Consider the following 16,133-nt stretch of genomic DNA (forward strand, 5'->3'; position numbering starts at 1 on the left):
GTTTGTTTTATGTAGCAAAAGGTATTCATTTTTTTTCCTCCTGCAAATTCCTTTAATTTCTTTCATGCTTAAAAAGTTCTTTTTTTTTTTTTTAAGATTTTATTTTTAAGTAACCTTTACACCCAGTGTGGGGCTCAGTGTTTTGTGGCTTCACTTTTGAATTATTTAACTTTGGCCAGATGGGGTGTGGGTAGGCTGGTGGCTGCCCTTCACCTTTGTCTGAAGGCAGCCAGGTTCCCCAGCACCCCCATTGGGGTGGGGGAGTGTGCCCCTGAGCCATATACCTGGGTGGGGTGGTCAGCCTCCTGCAGGGCGCCATCTGCTCTCCATCCGCCCCTGGCCCTCCATCGCTGGCCGGCAGCAACAGTTCCCATCTTCATACTCTGTGTTTCTAGCTTGAAATAAGGCCTCTTTCTCCAGTTCCTCAAACTTCTTTTTCTTTCGCTTAGGAAAGCTTTATAATCTTCTTTACACGTCTTGTGGGTGTTTCCCTTCCAGTTCAAGCATGGATCTTTCCTACTTGTGTTGTTGGGATTGGCGCTTCTCCAGTGTTCCAGAAGCTGTTGATACTTGATGGTTAGCTTATGTCCAGCTGGTGTCCACTCAGGCCTGTGATTCTAGTTGTCCTTCAGTTGATTCTTTTGAGTTTCCTGGGTAGACTGTTGTACCCTTGAAAGTGATGAAAATGTACTTTTTTTCTCATAGCTCCACCCTCTCATTTCTGATTTGGGTTAGAAGAGGTTCCCGGAGCTTCTGGTATAGAATTAAATAGAGGTCAGGGGCAGTCTTTACCCCTTCCTTTTAGTCACCTGCCACATCCTAGAGGGGAACAGTAAGGCCGTTATCCCTGTGGCCCTAGAAGCAGGCTTTTCAGAAGCCAGGAGTGTTTATGCCTCCCCACGTGAGGTCCTGCTTCCCCCTCATCTAGGATGCTCTCCCTTTCCCACTGCCTATCTGCCACCAAGCCTCCAGGCTTCCTGCTTCACGTTGTCCTTTCAGGGCCCACGGACTGGGGCCTTGCCATTCTGCATATGCCCTGCCTGGCCATGGAGTTCATTTCTCTCTGAGTTTGCAGGTTCCCAGAGGCGGGGACTGGGCTTGGCGACAGCTCCCCTCCCCCAACCCTGAACAGACAAGGAAGGCCCTTGTCATTCCTCAGACATTTTGTTCCAAAGCTGCAAAGTCCCCTGCACATGGCCCTGGCATGTGCTACAATCCAAGCTTGGCCTGCGGCCTGGGAAAAGGCTGAGCACAGGAGGGTCAGCCCAGTCTGGCCAAAGGGGTAGGGACCTCCAAGAAGCCAGGCCACCAGGGCCAGCAGGGCTCCCACTCTCTCTACCCTGGTTTGTGTCCCCCCCGCCCCCGCCCCGAGCCTCTGCTTGGGCATGAATCAAAGGGAGCCCTCCGTGTGCTTCCATGTTCATCTCTAGATCACAAGAAGCCCCCTGGCCTGAGTAAAAGCACCCTCTCTTTCTATGGCTGCCCTGCCACCCGAGCCTCGTCCCTGGGTATGATGAGGACTATCCTAGAGGAGAAGAGATGCAGGGGGTCCTCCAGGCCCAGTGGCCCCCAGTGGCGAACAGGGCAGACCCTGACTGAATTTGCACATCGAGCACTGTGCCAGGCACAGCGTGCAGCACATTACTTAATCTTGGCCTAACCATGAGGCAGGAGCTATCTTCACGCCCATTTCATAGATGGAAAGGCTCAGGCCAAGGGACAGGAGATAACTTGCTTGAGGAAAAGGTAGCTCCACTCCCAGGCCATCCAGCTCCAAGCTAGGGCTTCTGGCTTCTGCAAGAAACTGCCCAGGGCCACCACCTGCTGGACCCTAGGGAGTCGGGCTTATTGGATCACTCCAGGTTCCTGATGAATTGAGATGCCAGGAGTAGCTCCTCCCAGCTTGGTATGTTCTAGAACCCTGATCCTCTCCGCACCTGTGACTTCTGTGGTTGGATGCTGGCAAAGAGCCGAGCCAACAAGTCAGCCACGCATTGTTACACTGTGCGTGTGCTTTCTGGTTTCTGAGGAAAACTGGTACTGTGGGCCAACCATACCCTGACAGTTGCCTTGCAGTTGCTTCATCTAAGGTCATCAAGATGGGAACAGATGTGCAGTGATGATTATGTGTGCCAGCACGCACAGTCACACGTGGAATTGTGACTACACCTCCTGGTTCTGTCCACAGTCCCGAAGTAACATTTTACCCACCTCGGCTGCCGGTCCCTCAGCAGCCCTGGCAGGTGCCCATCAGACCCCCACTTGACAAGGAGGGAATCCTCAGCTCATAGCAAGGCAGAGGAGGGTGTGTGGGAAGAAATTCGCTCAAATACTGAATTGTTTCTGAATCCTGAGGCCCTGCCTCCTTGGAACACCCAGGGTCTGATAGAGAAAGGCCAGGGACCCAGCAGCTTCTGCAGGATAGTCTACAGCAACAAAGGAGCACACGTGGGAGCCTGGACTGCCTGTTGGCTTAGGGGTAGCTGGGGGAGTGTCAGCCCATGTAATCTGTCACTCCCCAGAGGTCACCATAAATCAAGGAAAACAGCATGCTTACTATGGAAATATGACTTCAAATGAATTACCTGGTGTGCCCCCCTCCCCCCGCCCCGTAGTACCCCTAGGTCCTTCTATGAAGACTCTCTGGTCTGCCCACCTGCCTGGGCCACCCCAAGTGTTCACCTCCCAAGAGTCTAACCCTTAGGGCCCACGGCCACCTCCTAGGATGATCTGTGGACAGAGCTGCAGCAGGGAGGGCTCCTGTTTGGGGCCCAGAAGCCTGCAGACAAAGGCTGGGCCTGTGGGCCTGTTTCCTGGCTTCTGGGAGGAGGTTAGAGCAGGATCCAGGAACCCGTTCTACGGGCCATATGTTCCCTGGAACCCTGGACCACAGCATTGCCCATCCCAACTGGCCACTGAGGGGTGCACCTGTAGTCCTGCCCCCCCACTCCCTCCTCTGAGAAATCTTCCATAGCTGCCTCTGAAGCCACCTTGGCCAGGACCTCTCCAAGGCCAGCCTCAGCCCTGGCCTTGGTGACTGTCCTTGTGCAAATGGCCACACTTTCTGGGGATGAGTGAGACCCCTGCCAAGGCACAGGAGGCCACGCAGAACAAAGGGCTCAATTCTAGTGGTATTTCAGCCAGATGTGCTGTGACTGTGGCTGCTGGCGCCAAGATGCCAGGCCTGGAGACAGGCTGGCCTTCCTTCCCACCCAGGGCTCCTCCTTTCAGGAATCGTGGGCCCTCCCTGCATTTCTGGCAGTCCTTTCCCTCTCTGTGTTACCCTGGAGATGGGTACTGGCTTAGCAACATCCAGGGTCTCTCTATCTGTAACGTGCTTTCATCTCCTGAGTGTGATAAGTGGGAACAGACAGGGCTGGATCCGGGGAAGGGCGAGTGAGGGGCTGCGTCCCAGCAGCCAGCCCCTGGCATTTCTGCCTGTGTTCTCCTTGGCTCCTCTTAACAACTGGTGATTTGGGTACCGAATGGGGTTGGGGGGTACGAGGGCTGAGCTATCTGTGCAGGTGATCTTGGCAGATTCCAAGCCCCCCCCTCCACCCAATGGCCTTTCAGTACCAAATATAAGAGCAGGAGCCACTCTCTGAGCAACATCTTCTGATCTCAGGCCCCGAGGAGCAAGATGGACTGGTCTGCAGAGGGCTGAGACCTAGCATCAAAGGGATCCAGGGACCCCGTGGGGCAGGGGCTTCCCGCACCGGCTCGTGCTCAGCGTGGCCTGAGCAGCTTTGTGCAGTAGGATGTCTAGGCCCCGGCACTACCCTCCATACTCTGTGACTGTCTGGGTATCAGGGTACCCTGTGTGGGGGGGGCGGGGGGAGCAGCCTGCCAGCATCCTCGACTGAAAAATAACTGCCTGGGAGAAGGATTAGCTTTTGAAAGTTGCAAGAGGCTCTCAGGAGGTAGATATTCCCAGCCTGGTGACTGTTAACTATTCCCCAGGTGCTTATCTGGGTTCCTCAGGCTGCTGCAAGCTCTGGGCAGCTCCCCAGCTTGCCCCAGGAGCTTTTCTCACTCTCAAATGGGTGGAGACTGGCCAAGGAGCTCCTCGGTGGACACCCATCTGAGTCGTTTGGTTGGCATGCACTCCACAAACATTCATTTAGTGCCCCTCATGCGGGCTCTGAGTCACAAGATCCCAGGCTTCAGGGCCCCAGGGTGTGGGCTGACAAGACAGGAGCAGTGATTGCAGAATGGGCAGGGGGTGCGGACGGCTGGAGCCTCGGGGGTGCCAGGTGCTCACCCTCTCTTCTCTCTCCTCAGTACGGCAAGAAGAAGCTCAAATACCTGCCTTACAACCACCAGCACGAATACTTCTTCCTGAGTGAGTGCTGGGGGCCACTCTCCAACCACAGCCTGGAACACCTGCCACCCCTTTGGACCCCACGATCACCCCTAAGCTTGGTAGAGCAGGAAGGGCTGCAGCAGCCATCCAAGCAAACTGCCCCTGGCCCATGGGACAGAAGGGACACAGAGGCCTGGGGCCCCACACTCAGGGGTCCCTGGGTGGGGAGAGGGGGGGCGTCTGCTTCCAGCCCCTCCTCAGGCACAGGTCGCTGCCTCTGCCTGTGAGCTGCAGAGCTGGGCCCCCCACATCTCTAAGCGCCTCTGCTCTCCCCACAGTCGGGCCGCCGCTGCTCATCCCTGTGTACTTCCAGTACCAGATCATCATGACCATGATCGTACGCAGAGACTGGGTGGTGAGTCAAGGGGTCCAGCTGGCCTGGGCCATTGGGAACCCTTGGGGGCAGGGGTGGGTGGGCCCGGCTGCCTCCCAGAGGGGCTGCCTCATCACACTCAGAAAAGGAGTTCCTCTGGGGCTGCCAGGAGCCAGGGAGGCCACAGCCCTACACATTCCGCCCCACACACACATACAGTGGGGTCAGTAGGCAGCCACTGCCTTCACAGAGCCCCCTCAGAAAGCCCCTGAAGGTGATGTGATGAGAGCCACCTTGGGCCCACCTGTCTTCCACCCTGGCCATTGCCTCCTGTGGAGCCCTGAGACCCCATGAACCAGCGCACACCTCGCTCCACATGGTAAATGGAGAGCAGCCAGGCACTGGGTGAGAGGACATGTGTATTGTTTGCTCAGGCCATACAACAAAGCACAGAGTGGCTGCTCTGTTCCACAACAGGGATGTCAGTGCTCACAGTTCTGGAAGCTACAAGTCCTAGACGAGATGCTGTCGGCATGGGTCCTTCTTTTTTTTTTTTTTTTTTTAAGACTTTATTTATTTATTCATGAGAGACACAGAGAGAGGCAGAGGGAGAAGCAGGCTCCCAGGACCCCAGGATCACGCTCTGAGCTGAAGGCAGACACTCAACCACGGAGCCACCCAGGTGCCCTCAGCATACGTCCTTCTGAGGACTGTTAGGGGAGGACCTGGTCTGGGCCAGTGGCCTTGGCTAGTGGACGGCTGGGTCTCCTGCCTGTGTCTGGATCTGTGTCCAAATTCCCCTTTTCTTTAAGAATGCCAGTGGCAGGGAACTAGGGCCCACCCTCTTGACCCCAGTTTAGCGAATTACACCTATCTCTAAATAAGGTCACATGTGGCCCTGGGATTAGGGCTTCAACATATGCATCTTAGGGGACACAGTCCAGCCGGTCACACCAGGCTTGGTGGATTCTCCAGATTCTGTATCCAGAGAGAGAGAAGCAAACTGTGCACAGGGGCCATACGGCTTTGGTGCACTCTCTGGTCCCCGGCTTTATATAGATCTGCACGGGTCATTCTGCATAAAGGGTTGATAGAATGACCTGGAGGGACCCATCACCGCAGGCAGAGTGTGCTTGTGGCAGAGCAGGGTTCACTGGGACAGGGACAGGGCCCCTGCCCTGGAGACCAAGTGGAAGGTCACTTAGGTATCGCTGGTCTTTTTTTTTTTTCTTTTCTTTTCACAACCCAGTTTCATAAATGAAAATATTGAGCCTTTGAGAGTTTGAGACTTGCCCAGGGTGACATCAAGGGGTGGATCCGGCACGAGAACCCAGGCCATATCCTGTTCTGTCCCCCGACTTCAACCACAAATACCTCATATTTCTGTCGTCTCGGAAGGGCTTCAAATGCTTTGCCTTGTCCTTGCACACTGAAGTTGTGGGCATAACGGCCGTATCTGTTAGTGCTGCTAATGTCCAGGGCTGAGACGCGGGAGCCGGTGGCATGGCTAGTGAGGCAGTGGGACTCTGGAAGTCTCTGCCAGTCATGTCTTGTTAGAACCTGTGCCACCCACATGGTATTTTTCCAGAAGTGAGCATTTCATAAGTACTCACTGTGTTCTAGCGCGGCCACCTACATTGTGTCATTTTACTCCGGTTTATAAGTTAAATAACATGGGCTGGAGGGACGGAGTTTCTGGGTCAGTTAAGCGGTGGGGATTTGAACCCGGATCTCCTGCCTATGGTAATTACTGTTTCCACTGGGTTCCCTGGGCCTTGGGAGGAGTCCCACAGTTGAAAAGGAACTTGAGCCCTGCTGCGTGGGGTTTCCTGGTACTGCCCAGGGTATTTTAATCAGCTTTTATGGCAGATGACTCCTGCCTGAATATTTACCCTTTTTTTTTTTTTTTCTGTGCTTCCCCAAGGGACCAAGCACTCAAGGATGGTAGGGAAGGGAATAAGACTATGTACCTGGATGGGATCAGATGGCAGGCCCAGGGAAATTTGATAGGACCCCTCAGGTCTTCCAGGGCCCGCTCGGTGGCAGGGATCCTGGGCAGCCCTGCTGTTGCCCTGCTGGGCAGTAGGTTTCAAGTTGGGCAGGAGGGACAGTCTTCCAGCCTTGGGCTCCTCTTATGAAACAGCTGACTGCAATCAGTACTTGGTGCTGGGGACTCGGGGCAGGCAAGATTCAGTGCCCCTACCCCCAGGGGTCCCCAGCTGCATGGCACAGAGGTGCATCCTGTACTGTGCTTTTCTGATTTATGGTAACAGCAAGCTTCAGTGCCAAGTGCACCTGCGGCTTGGGGCAGTCGTCGCCAACAGGAGCTTCTATTGAGCCAGTTGGCAATATCTGGAGACATTTTCGATTATCACAACGCAGGGGAGATTGAGTGCTCCTGGCATCTGGCACCTGGTGGGCACCCAGGGAAGCTGCCGAACATCCTGTCATGCATGGCACGGCCCCCCACGGCGAGGACTTGTCCAGCTCCAGATGCCGGTCATGTGGAGGAAAGGGGGTGATACACTGTAAGAGCTTTGAGGAGGGAAGTTTTTACCGCGGTGGTGGTACTGGCAGTGACCATATATCCTGGAGATGCTTCTCAGCTTCCCTCCCTGGAGGTTCTCTACATCCAACGCCAATAACCACTCTCTCCTGGAATTCTCCCCATCATCTTTCAAGTCCCACATCTGCTGGTTCTCCTCCGCTTCTCAATTCCCCTGCGTCTGCTTCATACCCGACCCCTGAAACCAGTGGTCCTGTGGTCGTGTGTCACTCTGCACAAAAAAAAAAAAAAAAAAAAAAAGCACCCACCCCTTAATGGACATGCATTTTCTACTGCACTCCATACACACACACAAAAATGAATGTGGACGTGGTGAAGAGTAGGAGCAGAACTTATAAGGCTTGCTTCTCTCACCCCCTGAGAGACCCCTCGTTGGATCCCAGGTCATGCCTTGGGCCTGCTGCCAACCCTCCAGCCTCTGCCTTCCCCTAGACCTCCTAGACGCTCCCCTCTGCCTCAGCTCATGGCACCTGTGTGGGGAGCAGCCTGGATTTCTCACCACTGAGCACTCCCCAGATGCAAGTACTCCAGCCTCCTAAATCATTCTGGAATCTGTATCCTCCTTGGGGCCGTGGGCTCTGCTTTGGGTCTCCATCATTTCCTGTCTAGGCTACCTCATGCCTTCATCTCCAGTTGGCAGAGATCTATTTTAATATTCCAATGTGGCTGTGTTCTTCCAACATGTAAAGCCCTCGGTTTTTCCACTGCCCACCCAAGAGGCTGGGGTCAGCATCCTGAGGCAGATGGGACCTGGCCACATCTCCCACCCCCACAGCAAGCACTTGAGCTGGAGTGCGTGGGACACAGGGTCTGCACTTGCCTCCCGTAATGCACGCCACTGTCTTCCCTTGTCCCACCTTTTTATTTTTTTTCATTATTGTTGTCATTCTGCAAATGTCTCCTACTGTTCTTTGCTCGGCTGACCTCTGTGGTGTCCCAGCCCGGCTCAGACACCCCCTCCTGACGGATGCCCTTCCTAAATCCAAACATCATGTCAGGACCGCCCCCGTACTCCCCTCGCTTCTGTCACTTTCCATACGATATTGGAGGGACCTCTTTATTAGCCTGTCCTTCCAGATGTAGGGAAGGACCTCCTTTTGCTCCCAGCACCCAACTCAGCCCCGGCTAGAGAGGAAGCAGTCACAGAGTTTGGGGAGCTTAACTGAACATAGACTGAAGGAGGAGTTTGCCAAGCAGAGCAGACAAGGGGAGAAGGAGCCTCCAGGTGGAAACGACACTACACTGTGACAGAACCTGGTCTGGCCGGCTGCACGAGGAGGCAAGGTCGGTGGGCAGGCCTGGGAAGGGCCCATGTGCCCTACCCCGGGCTGGATTGTCTCCTTTATCCCCCAGAGGAGGAGGCAGCGAGTGGTGGCTTTAAGCACGGCAGTGTCATGATCCAGGTCAGGAAGATCTCCACGGAGTATAAAGGAACTGGACTAGAGTCGTTTAGAGCTTATCCTTTGGGGCTGTGCTCACCATTGCAATACATGGTTGACCCATTAACAGCCTCAGCAGGAGGTCCTTTCCCTGTCCCACAGATGAGGCCATGGGGGCATAGCCGAGGAAGTCACCCATAGCCCCACAGAGCTAGTGGTGGAGCTGAGACTAACACAGCCAACCCGGAGCCTGTGCTCTGACCACTACCCTGCTGAGACTCTGGGGAGGAGGAGCGATGGGGGAGAGGAATCCATGCAAAGGCCCTGGGGACGATCGGCTGAGCTCTATGGCAGAGACAGGTTCTGCCTGGAGCTAAGGTGGCCGAGGTACACGAGGAGACGCGGGAGACCAGTGGGAGGCCACTGCTATGGCCCAGTGGAGACATGTGGACTCGGGCGGCAGTGAGATGGTGGAGAGAGCGGGACCTGCTGCCTGGAGGGCCTGCTTGTGGGGCTGCCGTGGAGGGTGTGAGTAGCTGGAGTGGCTGAGGGAAGCACTTGCCCAGCTGAGGGAAGACCCGCAAGCATGGGATACTGGTGCCACCCCAGTGAGGGGCAGGAAGGGAGAGGGGATGACGGGAGGAGAACCAAGTGTGGGAGGAAGATCAGCGTGTCTGAGGTGGCTGCAAGGGCCTTAGGGAGAGGATGGACGGTGTCACTGGCCTCGGCTCTGTGACAAAGGAAATCCCAGGTGTTGATGGGCAGGACATGGCTGAAGGGCAGTTTTCAGGGGTCTATGCACCTTCAGAATCCCTGGGACCATGAAAGGGATGCTCCTTGGGGCACCTGGGTGGCTCAGCAGTTGAGCCTCTGCCTCTGGCTGAGGTCATTATCCCAGGATCCTGGGATCGAGTCCCGCATCGGGCTCCTGGCAGGGAGCCTGCTTCTTCCTCTGCCTGTGTCTCTGCCTCTCTCTTTATTTGTCATGAACAAATACATTTTTTTTAAAAAAAAAATGTTTTTTAAAGAAAGAAAGAAAGGGCTCCTCCTTGCTGACATCTCCTGGCCCCTGACCTGTTTCCCTGAAGCAAGGCACCCAGCCCCCTCCTGCCACTCAAACACTCAGCATTCCCCTGGGAACAAAGTTGGTCCCATCAGCCCTGTGCACACAAGCATCACATCCCCCCTGTGGGCCCAGTGCCCAACTTCCTCCAGGCCTGTTGGGGGTTCTTGGACACCTTGGCCCAGCGGGGCATGTGAGGGGTTGTGTGCACACCTGTGGGGCAGGTGGTGGTCCCATATCTAACCTCGTTCTCTCTGCAGGACTTGGCCTGGGCCATGAGCTACTATGTTCGGTTCTTCATCACCTACATCCCTTTCTATGGCATCCTGGGGGCCCTCCTTTTCCTCAACTTCATCAGGTACCTGAGCTTGGCCTTGATGGGGTTTTGACACGAGGGCCCCATGCAGAAGGGCTCCAAGCTCCCCACTTCCCGCCCTAGGCCTCACGACCTGGCACCTTGGTCGGGGCTGCACCTGCCCAGGCCGTTTGGGGCTAGGGGAGAGGATCTGTTCCCGCCGTGGCCAGGCCCAGTGGAGAGCAAGGCTCCCGAGCTGAGCTGTGTTCTCTTCCAGGTTCCTGGAGAGCCACTGGTTTGTGTGGGTCACACAGATGAACCACATCGTCATGGAGATTGACCGGGAGCCCTACCGTGACTGGTTCAGCAGCCAGGTGAGGGTAGCCAGAGCTGTCACCAGGGTCCCACGGAGCCTGGGGGTCGATTTCCCTGGCCTCCAGCTCTTGGCTGCTTGGTAGACCCGGTTCCACACTGACTTCTTGGGGCTGTCTGTAGCCTTCCGCTGGGAGGGACTGGTGGGGAACCCAGGCAGGCTGAGGTCTTGAGGCAGGGCTGTATGATAGGGAGGGGGCGCCTCACAGGAAGACCAAGCTCTTCATCCCCGCCCCCACTCCTGGCCTCTCACCCCTCCCTTCTACAGCTGGCGGCCACCTGCAATGTGGAGCAGTCCTTTTTCAACGACTGGTTCAGCGGGCACCTCAACTTCCAGATCGAGCACCAGTGAGCAAAGGCTGGCTGGAAAGGCGGGTGGCACAGGGGGAGGGAAGAGGTCACCAGCCCCATCTGGGCGTGGGCAGCACATGTGGCTACCTCTCCCAGGCCTAGAGCATGGCTCTGCTGCCAGCCCGCTGCAGTCGGGGAGGGGCTCACGTGGCCCCGATGGCAAGCACCCCTCTTGTGCGGCCCATGCTTTGTAATTACCAAGAGCTCACACCACCAGTCTCCCTTGATCCTGGACGCCTAATAGGGTAGGATGATTGATCCCTTTATTGGCAGGGAAACGGAGGCCCAGCTTTCCCCACACACACATCCCCCTGCCCCCGTGTGGCAGCCTCCTGGGGCAGTGGGGGGGAGGGTCACACGGGGAGAGCCGTGGACAGGATCTCCCTGGCCCTGACTGCTGTGTGTGCGGGCTGCAAGTGGAGCTAGGAGTGTCCTCACCGTATCCCTGCCGTCCCCAGCCTCTTCCCCACCATGCCCCGGCACAACTTGCACAAGGTCGCGCCGTTGGTGAAGTCTCTATGCGCCAAGCATGGCATCAAGTACCAGGAGAAGCCGCTGCTGAGGGCCCTACAGGACATCATCAGGTAAGGGGGGGTGGTCCCTGAGTGCCAGGGGCCCCCTTGACATCCTTGAGAGGCCTGTAGCTGGGACGACCCTTGTTGGAGACCCACAGCCGCAGGAGGGGGCAGCCCTGTGGCACAAGTGTCCCCACCAGGCCACCTCCCTTACTAGGAATGACCTGGCTTTGCTCTGGGCTGGGTGAAGTCCCTCCCTCCTCACGGGGTCCCCTGCAGCCCCGCAGCACAGCCTCCACGGCCCCCCTCACCCTGCCTGAGCCCTGACAGTCCCCTCCTCTTCCCAGGTCCCTGAAGAAGTCTGGGGAGCTGTGGCTGGACGCCTACCTCCACAAATGAAGCTGCAGCCCCTGGGGCACCCACGGGGAAGGGGGAGCAGGTGGGAGTGCTGGTCACAGGGAGGGGTGGGCTGTAGTTCTGTGGGCTGCCCACGAGGCTGGGGTACAGATCCCATCTTTGGTCTTTCTCCCGTTTTCCCTTCTGCTTGCCCTTTGCTTCTCTCCCCGACACCCTTCCTCGCCTTCTCCCAGCCCCTGCCCCTAAGCTTCTGCCAGACCAGAGGTCCACATATATGGCCCGTGATGCCCCCCTGGTGCCTGGCCTGTAGGCCTCACACCCCCTGGTCTCCCTCCGACGCTCTTGCGGGCCGTGGGGTGGGGCCCTCGTTGGGCAGGGAGGCTCCCTGGCCTGGAGGCCTGCCCGCCCCCCTCGCCCCCCCCACACACAAGGCCCCACCACTGGGTCCCCAGGCTTAGGGAGCCTGTGTGCAGGATGCACCTGTCTCCTTCCCAGTCCACACCGGGACCGGGGCTCTGGGCCTCTCTGCTGGCACCACTTCTTATCAGGTGTCCAGGGGCCTGGCCCCGATCCCAGCTCCCTCTGCTGCAGCGCATCCAGCTCAGACCCTGGGGGCCTAGGGGAAGTGTCCTCGCCCTCCCGGCACCCTCTGACCAGGGCTCATGCTGTTCCATCCTATCATCTTCCACGTTTCCCTACTCCACTTCACAGCCTGTGACCTCAGAGCCAAGGGGGCAGTCCTGCAGGTGGACTCAGCCGAGGCCATGGCCAGGTCAGAGGCTCAGCTGGCCTAAGGGCTCAGCCCTGCCCGCCCCCCACCCCCAACCCCATTCAGATGTTTGTTGGGGCTGGGAGACCTAAGATTCTGGAGAGATCAGACCCTTCTCCAAAGTGCTCCGTTACCTGCCAGGCAGTACCAACCATCTCTAGGTGCTTGGCTGAGTGGCCGAGTGGCCAAGTGGCCGAGTGGCCTTGGGCCCTTCAAGCTGCAGGAGCACTTCACACAGCCCCTCCCCGTGTTGGGGTGGCTAATGTGGACCTGCTCACACTATCTTCTGCTCTCTTGTGTCTTCTGGTTTTTTAACCTTTTGTTATAGGGATACATTCTGACCGGGGTGGGGGGTGGGAGTGGGGGGGTGGTGAGGCAGGGCTGGGCCTTGTGACAACCTCTTACCACCTGCTCCTCTGGGACCCGAGGTGGGCTGAGCCGGGCTCACTCACTGAGGCCACAGTGGCCCCGACTATTGGCAGGGGGGCCCATTGGGGCCACTGCTGTCAGGAGGGCAGTGGGGGCACAAGGGGAGGCAGTCCCAGAGGAGGTGACCCTGAGGATCTGGGGGATCAGGAGGGAGATCTGATGAGGGCCAAGTGAAAACTGCCAACAGGGAGTCGGGCGCTGGAGGCCAGGGGCTGGGGAGTGAGAGGGAGGGAGGGATCCAGGGCTGCATTCGGAAATCTAACCCACTAACCAATATTTAGCTTCAGGGGAGGGGAGCAGAAACAAACTCAAGGGGGGGCCTTTGGAGGAAGGGCTGTGGTCCCCCAGCTCTGGCCAGCCACGAGGGACTCATCCAGTGTGATGCACCTGTGGGTTGCCACGGCAACATGGGTTCCCAAGGCCCCCCACTGAGAACCCAGGCCCCAGGAGCTGTCCTTCCCTAGAGACAAGATGGATCCATAGGGCACTGATGTTAATTTTTACCATGTCGCTTCCCCACCCCCACATTTTTTGGAAATAAAAGTAATTTTATTCTCACTTCCTTGATCAGCAGGTGACCTTGTCCTCCTGCCCGTTAATGCTGGGCCAGGTGTCGGGATGGAGGGAAGGGGCTTTGCACCCAAGGCCTGGGCACCAGGGAGGAGACCCGTGTTGGTAGAGCAACCTTTTGGCTGTCCTCTCCCCAACTGCAGTCATCCTACCCCTGTCCTCCACTGCCTCTGCTCAGGAAAGAACTTCTCTCCACTTGCCTGAGTGCATTCCCACAAACCCAACCCCAGACGTGGCCGCCAGAGCCACAGGAGGCTTTCTTGCAGGTCACTAGAGGGCAGCAAGGAGCTGACACAGGCCACTTTCCCGACACCCGCCATCTCTGTCCCCAGTTCATCCTGGGACCAGTAGCCTGCTCACAGCCTCACCAGTCAACTGGCTTCTGCCAGACTCCCGGCCCTCCCACTTTCTGGTCTGTGCACAGAGTGCTGGGGGCAAAGAGAACCTCAGGAGGGGTTTTGGAAAATCCTGGAGACCTACACTTCCATCGTGTGGCCCTTGTGCCCTGCTCTGTGGCTTATGTGGCCCCCACAACCTGCGGAGACACCATGGCATCCAAGCCTGGGAAAAGTCCCAAGGGCTGTGCAAGGGGCACTTGTACAGTTTGCCTCCCACTGTACAAGCAGCCTGCACACCGCTCCGCTCCCCAGCCTCTGTGCGGGCTCAGCCGGCAGGTCAAGCTAGGCATGCCAGGGAAGGCAGGGAAGGGCCAAGAGGCTCAGGAGAGCCAGCATCTGGCCTTGGATCTCCTCCCAGCAGGGCTGGACAGAGCTCCACACCGGACCTTCAGGCCCCTCTTGGCTTTCCCTGTGACCGCAGTATAGCCGTCAGGGACAGCCAGCTGTCCCAGGTATGGTGTGGGTGGCTCCCCAGGGGGTGCATGGCTTCTGCAGAAGGTGCCCTGAGCCAGGAGGCAGAGGCCCACTGAGTGGCCTTGGGTGAGTCCTTTGCCCTGGCTCTCTGGGCCAGCCCCACCATTTGTAGAGCGAAGTCACAGTGGGCTTGGTGGGGGGCACTGCAGTAATGCTGTCAGTCACCACAACTGAGAGCCCTTGGCCTGGTCCTTCCCATAGACCCACTAGAGGCCTTCGAGGCTGAAAGACTGTGAAGAACACACCTTCCACCCTCTGACTTGTGCCTGTCACCTCCTACCTGGGCTGGGTGTGGCACCCCATCCCCCAGGATGGGACTGTACAGGCCCCACCACCCCACCAGCTGTAAGTCCAGGGTTCATCCCCTGTGACAGTCACTCCTGGGGGGTGGGGGAGAGTTAGGGGGTTGCCCAATGAGCCAGGTGGATGCTGTGGCTGAGGACACTCACTAAATCTTGGCTCAGGTTAGTGGGCACTTGGATCTTCTTTGGGACTTCTTCCCACCACACTGTCTTCGCAAAGCTCAAGTATTACCCTCGCAGCAAGAAGCTGGGGACACCCATACCTGCTCTCTGTTGTTCCTCCTCTCCCCATACTCCATGGAGGCTCTTGCCCAATACGGAATCCTGGGTTTCCCCACCCCCTCCCAAAGTCATGAGGCCCTGAAGTGTGAGGTCCTGTGTGCTCACAAGACCCAAAGATTCCATTTCTGGGTGAAGCTGGGACCAGAAGGGAAAGGACTGGCCAGAGGCCACTCGGTGGCAGCAACTGGAGCCCTGCTCCTCACCCAGCACTCCGCCCGGCCATCTCCTTCACTCCCTCAAGGGAAGGGCTGTTTCCCAGAACAGGGCATCCCCCCACACCAGGCCAAATGTCAGACCACATTCCTGAGAGGCCCAGCAGCTGGGCAGAGGGGGCAGAGATGGTGGAGGTGGTCCTTGAGGAGATGTGAGCCTGCACATAGTGAGGGGCTGCCCTGATGGAAGAGTATCGGTTGGGGTGGGGGGAGGCATGCACATGTGCCAGGCCCAGAGGAGGGGTTGGCAGAGCAGTCTGGGCTGTGCGTGGACCTGGAGCCCCAGAGGTGGTCAGTGCCCTGGCAAGTTCCTTAGGCACCAGGTGGGACACTCAGAAGTCCTCTTGGTCCACTGGGAGGAGAAAGGCCATTGGTGACAAGGGGTGGAGGTGGCAGCCCTGGGCTCCAGCTGCCCTTGGGAGTCACCAGCCACTGCTCATGAGATAGATAGTGCCTCCGGCCTATTGGGACTTCTCAGCTGTCCCGGCCACACAGTCCCTGGAGAGGTGTGTCCTTCTGGAAAGGATACCCCTTCTCAAAGAGCCCCTGGCTTGACACCTGACGTGGAAATGATAAACTGTGGATCCTACAACCACTTCTGAAGAAACAGGCCTGGCAGGGAAGTAGGGCCCCAGGTCCGGAACTCTGGGGCTCTCTTGGCTGCATTTGACATTTCTAAGCAGACTGGCCACCCAAGCTACACAACAAGTGACCACCAAGCGTGGTAGCATTTGAAGACCGCATCTCTACTTGCCCTCTGCCATCAGAATTAGGTTTCTTTTAATTTTGAAGGCATTTAGTTCTTCCTTCCAAATCACCTGTTTTGAGAGCAAGCGTTCAGGAGAATTAGTGACAGGGCCCGGGAGCTTGGGAAGGGCCAAGCAGAAGAGGCAGCCAGGTGCTCCACACCTGTCACGGGGCGGGGTGCATGGGAAGACTTGCGAGAGATGCGGGGCCCATCCTGTCACATTCGTTCGTTCATCACCCAGACCCGCACCCAGAACCTGCAGGCAGGGTTCTTGGAAATCTCCTTTCCCTCCATCTGCCCGGCTGCCCGCCGGAGAGCGAACGCTGGTTGACCAAAAGACAAATCGGCAAGTCCTGGCTGACCCCACCCGTTCTG

The 16,133-nt window shown here is 57.4% G+C and overlaps 1 protein-coding gene across 1 annotated transcript in view; it reads left to right on the forward strand.

Moving 5' to 3' along the window:
* The window catches only part of FADS2 (fatty acid desaturase 2), a 29,724-nt gene extending 16,394 nt beyond the window's left edge, over positions 1 to 13,330 (forward strand). Inside the window, exons 6-12 of the mRNA XM_077861941.1 lie at positions 4,282 to 4,342; positions 4,642 to 4,718; positions 9,945 to 10,042; positions 10,257 to 10,353; positions 10,620 to 10,699; positions 11,161 to 11,286; positions 11,565 to 13,330. Of these exons, the coding sequence (XP_077718067.1) occupies positions 4,282 to 4,342; positions 4,642 to 4,718; positions 9,945 to 10,042; positions 10,257 to 10,353; positions 10,620 to 10,699; positions 11,161 to 11,286; positions 11,565 to 11,616 (591 nt within the window). The 3' untranslated portion in view covers positions 11,617 to 13,330. The remainder of the gene's footprint in view (positions 1 to 4,281; positions 4,343 to 4,641; positions 4,719 to 9,944; positions 10,043 to 10,256; positions 10,354 to 10,619; positions 10,700 to 11,160; positions 11,287 to 11,564) is intronic.
* Positions 13,331 to 16,133: the final 2,803 nt, after the last annotated feature.

Source organism: Canis aureus, chromosome 21, assembly GCF_053574225.1.
Source record: "Canis aureus isolate CA01 chromosome 21, VMU_Caureus_v.1.0, whole genome shotgun sequence".
Lineage (NCBI taxonomy): Eukaryota > Metazoa > Chordata > Mammalia > Carnivora > Canidae > Canis > Canis aureus.